This window comes from Pongo abelii, chromosome 8, assembly GCF_028885655.2.
Source record: "Pongo abelii isolate AG06213 chromosome 8, NHGRI_mPonAbe1-v2.0_pri, whole genome shotgun sequence".
In the NCBI taxonomy this organism is placed as follows: Eukaryota; Metazoa; Chordata; class Mammalia; order Primates; family Hominidae; genus Pongo; species Pongo abelii.
In genome coordinates this window covers 129,907,160-129,917,777 of record NC_071993.2, presented here as the reverse complement: position 1 = coordinate 129,917,777, position 10,618 = coordinate 129,907,160, and the positions used below count along the sequence as shown (strand labels likewise).

At 44.4% G+C, this 10,618-nt stretch overlaps 1 protein-coding gene across 3 annotated transcripts; it reads left to right on the top strand.

Moving 5' to 3' along the window:
- The first annotated feature begins 5,418 nt into the window (after positions 1 to 5,418).
- Positions 5,419 to 10,120, top strand: FAM24B (family with sequence similarity 24 member B). 3 transcript variants are annotated; one of them, XM_054522994.2, is made up of 3 exons: positions 5,419 to 6,881; positions 8,665 to 8,791; positions 9,779 to 10,120. In XM_054522994.2, the coding sequence occupies exons 1-3, from the start codon at positions 6,764 to 6,766 to the stop codon at positions 9,969 to 9,971; spliced, it is 438 nt and encodes a 145-aa protein (XP_054378969.2). In that variant the 5' UTR covers positions 5,419 to 6,763; the 3' UTR covers positions 9,972 to 10,120. The 3 variants fall into 3 exon arrangements, with proteins under 3 accessions (XP_054378969.2, XP_054378971.1, XP_054378970.1); XM_054522996.2 differs by lacking the exon at positions 5,419 to 6,881 and adding an exon at positions 7,301 to 7,984 and having other exon boundaries at positions 8,695 to 8,791; XM_054522995.2 differs by lacking the exon at positions 5,419 to 6,881 and adding an exon at positions 7,304 to 7,984.
- The last annotated feature ends 498 nt before the right edge of the window (positions 10,121 to 10,618 follow it).

The window sequence follows — 10,618 nt, the reverse complement described above, 5'->3', positions numbered from 1 at the left end:
CCATGGTTGCCAAGTGGTGGCATATAGGGGAGAAGCTGACTGTAGGGGCCACAGAAGGGAACTTTTTAAGGTAATGGAACTGTTCTTTATGGTACTGTTGTGGACAAATACCTGATTCTGTGCATTTGTCAAAACCCATGCTACTGTACATCACAAAGAGCGAACTTTACTGTGTGCAAGTTAAAGGAAAAAAAAAAAAGCCAGACCAAAATGTTGGTGGAAGGGGCTGTGCCAGGACAAAATACAAGCTGCCAGGAGTGTTGGCAGCTGATGGCTCTCAATGCCACTGCTCTCCAGGAATTCAAGACAGTTGTCTTGAACAACTTCACAGGCCCTCCTTGAACAACTCCTCATCCAGTGCCTAGTCAATATAGGCATATAAAGGTCTGAGCACACTGCCTCAATGGGGCATCTCGGAAGGGCCAGCCTAGCCTTAAACTCTCCAGGGAATTGGTGGGAACCTTTTATTGCAGCTGCTTCATAGTTCATTGACTCTTCAGTCCTGCTTCCCTCACCCCTCACAGGGGTGGATTTTGAATACACTTTCCAGGGAGCCTCCTGTACACAAGCCTCTGTGTCAGAGTTTGTTTTCCAGGTTGCTGACCTATGACAGTTGGTACGAGAGTATGTAAGGGAATGGCTCTGCCATTGCACCCTGGCAACCTTGCACCTTTCCACCTTTCTGGCCATGCAAGACAAGGTCTGAACCCTAGTTAATCTGAGGCTTGGTGGAATGCCTTTGATCCTCCAGGATCAAGAAGGATTTGAGAGGCTTGTAAGGAGCTGCTACAAGCCCATCTCTCACTCACCATCTTCTCTTCTCTGGGAGGCTTTAATGAGTCAGTTCCTAATGGCTGCCTCTGTTCTGATAAGGTATAAAGCTTTCTGCCATGCTTCCATCAGAATACAACTTCAGAATATTAAACCACTTAGCTTCAGTATAGAATTGGCTCCTTAGCAACAAATTATCCCACAACTCACATCGCAGTCATCCAGCGTGTTTTTTTGGTGTCATCCTATTTGGAGTGTGGAACAGGGATTGGGGTGCCTTTGGCTAATCTCTCTTTCGGTGTCTGAGTACTAAACCATCTGAATCAAGAAGTGGATTACTGTGTCTTTACCAGTAGAATCAGTCAGTTCTTGCCTTGTGTTATGTGTGCTGTCCACTTCCATCCAAAAGATGCAGAGACCAAGGATGGCCAATTCTGTGGGAGGCTAGTTTCCTGAGTCCTGGAAGAGGAACCGCTTATGGAAACCTGAAGTCTGCAAGAAGAAAAAAGCATCTTTCCTAAGGAAATTTAATATATTGCCAGATCCCTAGAGGAACCATGTTCAGATTTTGCTCACAGAAGTCTGTTGCATAACTGCCAGGGAGGGTGGGGTGCCCTGAAGCTTTAGCATGCTCCCTCTGTAGTCTCTGGGGAGCACCAGCCCAAGGGGTACTTCTCGCTGGTACTGGGGACACCATGTTTAGAAGGATTCAGAGGCTCTGTGTGCCCCACAAACAGTAAGGGCTACCTGGGTAACCACTCTCTGTGGTCTTCCCCCAGTTCCTAGAACTTTCCTGCTTCAGGACCCAAAGGTGCACATTCAAGAATGCAGGAGGAGTGATCTCCTGCTGTGGGCACAGTTGTGCATGGGGAGGGATGTGCAGGGGTACAGTGCCACTCTTTTTTTTTATTATTACACTTTAAGTTTTAGGGTACATATGCACAACATGCAGGTTTGTTACATATGTATACATGTCCCATGTTGGTGTGCTGCACCCATTAACTTGTCATTTACATTAGGTATATCTCCTAATGCTATCCCTCCCCCCTCCCCCCACCCCATGACAGTCCCTGGTGTGTGATGTTCCCCTTCCTGTATCCAAGTGTTCTCGTTGTTCAATTCCCACCTATGAGTGAGAACATGCGGTGTTTGGTTTTTTGTCCTTGCGATAGTTTGCTGAGAATGATGGTTTCCAGCTTCATCCGTGTCCCTACAAAGGACATGAACTCATCCTTTTTTATGGCTGCATAGTACTCCATGGTGTATATGTGCCACATTTTCTTAATCCAGTCTATCATTGATGGACATTTGGGTTGGTTCCAAGTCTTTGCTATTGTGAATAGTGCCGCAATAAACATACGTGTGCATGTGTCTTTATAGCAGCATGATTTATAATCCTTTGGGTATATACCCAATAATGGGATGGCTGGGGCAAATGGTATTTCTAGTTTTAGATCCTTGAGGAAAGTGACCCTCTTAAGTAGTCACCACATGTGAATCGTCAGAGCATTCAGAGCCAGCCTTGCCAGTGCCTGAGTAGTTGTCAGGTGGTCAGCAGGCACTGACACGCACTTCCAGCCCATTTGGGGGACATAAAAGTAAACTGATAATGTTTTCTTTTGTTCCTTTTTAAAGCTTCAGTTTGACAGTTTAAGGCCTGGAAATGTGAGTTTGAAGGGTTTGTACTTCCTCAAGAGTTTATAACATTCTTCTTGTCATTAAGGCCTCAAAACTTGACTGGAGGCAAGTTTGAATGATGAGTGCTTTGGAGAACATGACAAGACTAGAGAAATACAAGGAAACAGATACATAAGTACCATAAATACACAAGTACAGCAAAACTGCCTTTGTGGAGCAAAGGTAAAGATTCCCAGCATCGTATTGATAATTTGAGTTTTATAAACTTATTTGAATGTAGTAAGAGAAATGACCAGTTGTGAAGTGTAAATGGATTAGATAGCAATTCAATATTTATTGCTTTAAAGACTGACTTATGTAATAGCAAGAAAGAATAGTGAAAATTCAATTGCAGCAAAGTTCGTTGGCTTCATGTTTTGAACCAAAATGGTTCCCTTTTGTAAGTGGAACATAGTAACCTCGTGGTAGGCAAAGTTCTCTGATGACCCCCAAGATTCCAGCTGCCCCATGCAGATATCCTGTATATTCTCATCCCCTAGAGGGTAGGCTGGACCAGCGAATATGACGGAATGTCACTCTTGTGTCTAGGTTACTAATCAGCTGACTTTGAGCTAATCAAAATAGAGATTATCTGGGTAGATCTGACCTTGTTAGGTGAGCCCTTTTAAAGAAGGTGGGTGGAGCATCAGAGAGAGGCTTTACTCCTAGCCTGGGAAGGAGAAGTAAACTGCCTTGGAGTGAGAGGGCCTGTGAGTGGGTAGCCTGTGGGAGCTGAGAGTGGCTTTGGGCCATTAGCCAGCAAGAAATGGGAACCTCATGCCTACAATCACAAGCAATCAAATTCTGTTTGTCTCCATCCAGTGAAATGTAAATGCAGGGCTGGGCCTGGCTCTGGGGCCTGGCAGCTTAGGGACATCATGAGGCCACTGGTGTTTAGAGGTGGGAAGTGGAGGGAGGGATATAATGGCTGAGGGAAGCAGCAGTAACCCAGGGTGATTTTTCTCAGTCCAGGTGAAATGAAGATCGATCTGTAATCACTGTCTACATCTCTTTGCAACATGCAGTGGGTCTGTCCAGGGGAGAGGGGGCTGGAGAAGGAACATTTGGGGCCAGTGAGGATGCTCTGCAGTCCTGATTTAGGCCCAGGGAAAGAAGAAGAGACCCCTGGAGACTCCCCAGCATGGCTAGACTGAGACTGAGGCCTCAACACACTGGAAGTGGGAAAGATATTCAGATGCTTTTGCTGTCTGGTCTTTCCAGTGTCAAAGGCCGTTCTCATTGGGATTGAGCTGCAGAATCAGGGCTTTATGACCTCCCCCAAGCTGCCCCTTGAAGGCAGGCACTGCTGACTCCCCACGCTGACACTCTGCTTCAGCAGGATCACTCCTTGCTGCAGCAGCCACAGATGGTTCAGGTCAAGAACAGCAGGACAGGTTGCTTGTTTGCTACACGGAGAATATAATTGGCACTGTCTGCTTAGCTCCTCATAGATGATATTTGGCTTTTCACAAAGTAAGCCACCACAAGTTGGGTGAGACTGCTGGTCTTGGGACAGAGATTGTAGTTGGTTTTGGTCTCTTCCTGGGTGCTGCCCCTGTGCTGATTGTGTCTCCTTGTAATGTGCCATGGCAAAGATGTGAGTCACTTAACAATGAGGGACGTCCCCTCAAATGGGATACCTGGACACTCTCTGCTTCAGCAGGGGCATTCTTTGCTGTGGCAGCCACATATGGTTCAGGTCAAGAACAGCAGGAGGGGTTGAAAGGCAAAGGCATGTTTGTGTACACTCTTGGCTTTTTTACCTTGTGGCTTTGGGCTGTGAGCTTGTAAATAAAATGTTCTCAGCCTGGTGGCTCTGTGTGTCAGCGCTGCCTTGTTGTCACTTTAAATAATTGAGTTTACTATCGGGTGTTTAACTCAGCATGTTAGCTGAGCTCTCCCTCTGTCTGAGGCACTGTAGACTGAAGAAACTGACAAGCTAAATGATCTCCCCTTTCTTGAGCTAGAGTGTACTTGAGCTCTTCTCTTTTCCCCTCTCCAGTTGCCTTAGAAATGGTTAGATGGGAAGCTGCACTTGGAAGACCCTGGAGGATGCCTGACAAGGGGATGTCTGACACATGATGAAGTTGGAGCTCTTTTTGAAATGTTTCTTGCCCTTCCTGGAGCAGAGGAGCCATTATTTATGCAGGTAAAATAAGATGAACTGTTACTTCTCTTGAATCATGTGAGTATGGAGAAGAATGCCTCCCAAGAAATGAGAGGTTGGTTTGACAGACTCAGTCTTGTCACATTTTGTGGAAGTTAAGCCTGTGAGTTAGAGGGCAAATCCCAGAGCCCAGTGCGTGGCAGATTGCGACCTTCCTCATCGTGCCTGCGTCTCCGGGGGATCTGCATGGATCACCTAGACAGGCACTGATAAGGTAGAACATGGTAATCCATCACTAAGTTTGCAGTTTTTTCTCTTTGGTTCTTTTAAAACTGATTTTATAGTCATAAAGTTTGGTGAGGGAAAGACTGGATGGGAATTTCGGAGATGGGAAGAGAGGTGTAATCTGGTTCTGGGACATATAGTAAAATGTGCCATTTGGATTTTACAAAGACACAGAAACTGTCTTCAAACCTTGGCAGTTCATAAAATCTGATTGCATGTTGTTCGCCACAATCTTTATTTCTCTGAGAATAAAGGATTCAGTTAAGGAGATCCTCTCTCTGGGGCAAAACCCAGCTCTTCTCATGGCATTTGCCAGGGCCATAGCAAGGTCCCCATCTGCACCAAGAGTCTGAAGGTAAAGACAAGTTTCCCGGGAGCGGAGCAGAAGGAGCTGTGGAGGAGGCAGAGATGGGAACTGGGTCAAGTAGGGAGCTCACAGGCTTATGTAGTTTTGGATCCAGGATGCTTCTGTCACCAGAGATGCAATTTAGCAGGCATCAGGGTGTTTGCAACCATTTGACTCAGGTGTTAGTCACAGGATGGGCAGTTTGCAAATAACTGACTTGGGTGAAAGTCCTTGTGGATGCGAATTACAGAGAATTTCCATAGAGAAAAGGCCAGCCCCTGTATCGGGAATCGCATTTTGCAAAGTTGAACTCCCTGATTCTGAGGACAGTTGCTGCCTACCTTTTGCCATCTGGAACACATGGCCCCATCCCTCTCAATACTCTTAAGCAGTCACCACATGTGAATCATCAGTGAGATATTGCTTCGAATGAAAACATCAACACAAAAATCAGCCCCTTCCTTAAATGAAATGCAACGGGATTTATTCGCAGATCTTTCAGCTGACAGCCAAAATCACGGCCTTTGAATAATAGAGTTAGGGGGACTGGGAATGGGGAACAACACATCATTTCAGAAGGTTCAGGAAGGCTGGGGGTGGAAGAGCATTGGATTTTGGAAGCAGGAGATGGAGGGAAGGATTATAGAACCAGGTCCTAGTTTCTTTGCTGCCAGTGACTTGCTGTGTGACCCAAGGGAGTCACTTCCACTCTCTGAGCTTCAGTTTCCTTATCTTTCAAACAGAGGTTTTAGTTATTGCCTCCTGGTTGCCTTCATTACAACTCAGAAAGATATTACTAAAACACATTGGAAATAGTTAAATGTTGGTGACTTACAAGCAATGTAGAAAGTATGCATTCTTTTTAATAAATGAAATAATATTGGTCAGGGTTTAATTGCTATGTCTGAGTCACTGCACTGTCTAAATGTAGAGGCTCAGTCAGAGAAAGTGAGTACCAGACTGACAAAATTTGGATTTCAGTCATTGATCATAACATGTGCCAGCACCTAATAGGTTCTAGGTTCTCTGATACCTAGGGTTGCAGAGCTCCTGCCCCCATGGAGCTCACAGACACCTTGAAAATGCACATTTTAAATGCACAAGCCCACAGACTATCAAACAGCAATCAGGTAACCACGGAAATAGAGGGAAACTGAGAGATGAAATAGTCACCCCCGTGGGGAGGGTCCACAGGGCCTAGCTCCTTAATGATGACTAAGCTTATTTAGGGTTATATCCCTCTGAACCCAAGTAGGGACTACAGACATCTGCTACCACACCTGGCTAATTTATTTTCATTTTCATTTTTAAAATTTTTTGTAGAGACGAGGTCTCTACAAAAAAAAAAAAAAAAACATGGTCTACAACCATGTTGCCAAGGCTGATCTCAAACTCCTGGGCTCAATCCAATCCTCTTGCATCAGAGGTGGCATCAGAGGAGGCCTGGTGAAATTTCATGACTTTTATTATCTCACAGTGGTAATAAGGCCACCTCCACTGCAGTGTCAGTGGAGACTAAAACAGAAAGGAATTTTCCTGTAGTCTTCATTATTAGAACCTGGTGCGCACCTGGAGATATGACTCATGAAAGTGTGCCCCACCCAACAAAACAAAACAAAACAAAATTGGGCCCTCAGGAGTGTTTAAATATTCTGCTAGTCCCTATTCATCATCCAGGAAGACATCAGTTACCATGTAAGTGTTCTTACCAGTTGCTGGCTCTGGCAATGGCTTCTGCTCCTAAGCTGGGATTCTCTGTATTCACCTCTCTCTTTAGTTTTGGGGGTGGCTGTTTGCCCTGTGACTTCAGTTTTCTGGTTGACTTAAGAGTTGTTGATTTCAGCTTTTATTCAGTCACTTTATTCAGCTTTTTACTTGTTGTGAGGATGGGAATGATGACTCCCAAGTCCTTCACATGTTGGTGCAGAAACCAGAAGTCCTGTGTTCATTTTTACCCATTTTTTTTTCTTTCTGTCTTGTAGTTTGGATAATCTCAACTATCTTCAAGTTCATTGATTCTTTCTTCTGTCAATCCAAATCTGCTATTAAGCCCTTCTAGTGAATTTTTCATTTCAGTTATTGTAGTTTCCAATGCCATAATTTCTGTTTGGTTCTTTTAATAATTTTTATCTTTATTGGTATTTTTTATGATGAGACATTATTCTCATATTTTCCTTTAGTTTTTTGGACATGGATTCCTTTGAACATACTTAAAAGACTTTAAAAGTCTTTTCTAGTAGGGCCAATGTCTGGGCTTCTTCCAGAAAAAGTTTTTATTTATTTCTCCCCCACTCCTTTATGGGCCATACTTTCTTATAGGCTTTTTTGAAAACTGGACATTTAAAATAATATAACGTGGCATCTCTGGGAATCAGACTCTTAACTAAAACTTTTCTCTGAGGGAAACAAAACCTGAAAAGGGGAGATTGAGTATTACATGGCTTAAGAGAGTATTTAGGCATATCTACTTCCATTGGTGCTAAAATATATCTGGAAGTGGAATGGAATTCAGAACTCCATGAAACAGAGCTGGTGTCCAGAGCGTTGATGTCACACAGCCTGTGTCCTGATTGGCACAGAAGTTGGAACTAGATTGTGGATATCCATTCTGCTAGCTCTGCTGGAAGACTGCTTCTAAACGCAAGCTCTTCAACTTTGGATGTTAATCATTAGAATTTTCTTTCTCAAATTAAAGGTTTGAGAAATTCCTGATAAGATGTCCTGTTCCCTAAAGTTTACTTTGATTGTAGTTTTTTTTTACTGTTGGCTTTCATCCAGCCATGAAGAGTTAGAAGGTGGTAAGTATGCTTTGGCAATCAGATTGTTTATTTTTCTCCCCTGACTCACTTTTTCCCAGTTTCAGAAAGTTAAACTAATTTGTTATCTCAAATTGGATTTCTTGGGAGAATTTAAGATTTAGGAGGAAAAATGTCAGTTGTCAGAGGAAGAATTGTAAAGTTCTTTCCCTAAAACATGCATCATTTACAAAATGGATTTGCATATTCTCAGTATTGTTGGGACAGTAACATTTGGAAACAGTCATTTCCACAGAAGAGCTTTGAGCCTGATGTCCAGTGAGGGGTCATTTCTGACTCTGAAAATGAGTATAGCTCAGGAGGCCCAGGTGCTGGGGAGTGATGCCATCAGCTCCACTGCAGGCCTGCTTGTTATTTCCAGCCGCACATCACACCTGTGAAAGGGAAAGATTCTTCCCACTGTTTGTCCTTCTGATAGCCTTCTCTCTGGACTTTGCATTTCCATTCCTTTTCATTGACAAACTGACTTTTTTTTTTTTTCTTTTTTTCCATCTTTGGGCCAGCTTGGGATCCTAGGCTGCCCTGGGAAGACATTTTGTTTTACACACATAAGGATCTGTGTTTGGGGTTTCTTCTTCCTCCCCTGACATTGGCATTGCTTAGTGGTTGTGTGGGGAGGGAGACCACATGGGCTCAGTGCTTGCTTGCACTTATCTGCCTAGGTACATCGAAGTCTTTTGACCTCCATACAGTGATTATACTTGTCATTGCTGGTGGTATCCTGGCGGCCTTGCTCCTGCTGATAGTTGTCGTGCTCTGTCTTTACTTCAAAATACACAACGCACTAAAGTGAGTCACATGTTCAAAATAAAGAACGTACTAAAGTGAGTCACATGGGGAAAAGGGGATAACACTCCCTCAGTGGGATACCTGGGCTCCCTGTTGGAGCAAGGTCATTCCTTGCTGCTGTGGCCATACCCTGGGTGAGGTCAAGAAGAACAGGCAGCTTTGTAAAAGCAAAAAGACAGCTGAGTGTAGAAGCTTATTTTTTTTCTTCCTGGCTGGGGTTGGTAGAATGTTCTCAGCTTCGGCCTGTGAGTGTCAGCGCTGCTTGGCTGTCACTGGACCTCACTAAGTTTACCATCAGGTGTTTAATTCAGCACCTTGGCCAAGCCTCCCTCTGTCCTGGGCACTGTAGGCTGCAGATTCTGTGGGGGAGGCTGCGTGAACGAGCTCTGCCTTGTGCTCATGTGGAGGACGGGCTGGATTGATCTCTTCTTGCCTGAGTTGGGAGCTCTCAGGGTATTCCTCCATTTGTTTCTGGCGGCCTTGGGGAAAATGACTGGGGCTCTAGATCTCAGGGACAGCTGAACCGTGTGAAAAACCTGGGGGACAGTGGACAAGGGAGGGTCAGATAAGAGGAGATTGTATTTTGGGGAGAAGACCCTTTAAGTACCAGAGAGATTGGTTGTCAGATGCAATTGTGTCCCCATTCTAAGGAGTTCACAATGGCACATCCCAGAGCCCAGGACACAGCTGAATGCAGCACCTTCCCATCATTCCTGCATCTCGGGGGCCTGCAGTGACCAGCTGGGTGACCTTGCTTGCGAATTCACTCACCCTTACTTTTGTAACCTCAGTTTACATTTATAGCAGTCATAGGAGAGGAAAGGATTCAAGAGGAACTTGGGACGGGGGAGAGAGCTTTAATGTATGGCTGGTGTTCATATTTGACTGGCTTCAGTGCTAAACTCCCCAGATACCCCCCAACAGTTCTAACAAAAGGGCTGAGAAGAAAAATTCTAAGCCTGTGCTTTGTGTGTGTCTTTTCTCAAGAGCTGCAAAGGAACCTGAGGCTGTGGCTGTAAAAAATCACAACCCAGACAAGGTGTGGTGGGCCAAGAACAGCCAGGCCAAAACCATTGCCGCGGAGTGTTGTCCTGCCCTGCAGTGCCGTGAAGGATGTAGAATGTGTGCCGGTTTTGGTTCCCTGCCACCTTGCTGTTGCGACATAAATGAGGGCCTCTGACTTAGGAAAGGTGGGCACAAAAATCTTCATGAGCAATACTTCTTAATAGATTGTTTTTTTATTCAAATCAAGTTCTAGAGTTTTTATGTGAGATTATATAATTTACAGTGTTGTTTTATATTCTTTTGAATAAATGTACACTATTAAAAGTAATCCTCTTTGCCGCCAATATTTTTTGATTGTTAATTATAAACATCCTTTGTTTAAATATATTTATTACTCACTTTGGAATGTGGGGGAATTAGCTTGTAGCACTGCAACAGAAGAAAGAGAATTGGAATAAAAGTGTCCAGCACATCTCCCACCCGAGAAGGAAAATGCACACTGTTCTTAGGACATTTCCAATTTCAGCCCAGCTGATCTTGTCAAGCTGGAGTCGCTCATTTAGCTCTCGTGAGGGCTTGGATGGTTGACATCCACCGCAGAAAATGGTGTCATGTCCTGATACCTGTCCTGTTGTCCTGTCCATTTATCCAAGACAGTGAGAGGAGCCAGGCAGGACCTCCCTGTGTTAAAGTTGTCTGAACTGTGTAAGATAGGCCTGATTGAGCTCAGTGACCTCAAAAGGACCTTTTGAAAACCAGTTTCTTCCTACTGCAATCCCCAAATCTCCAGAGCATGTGGCTCCTTCATAGATTACGGTAACA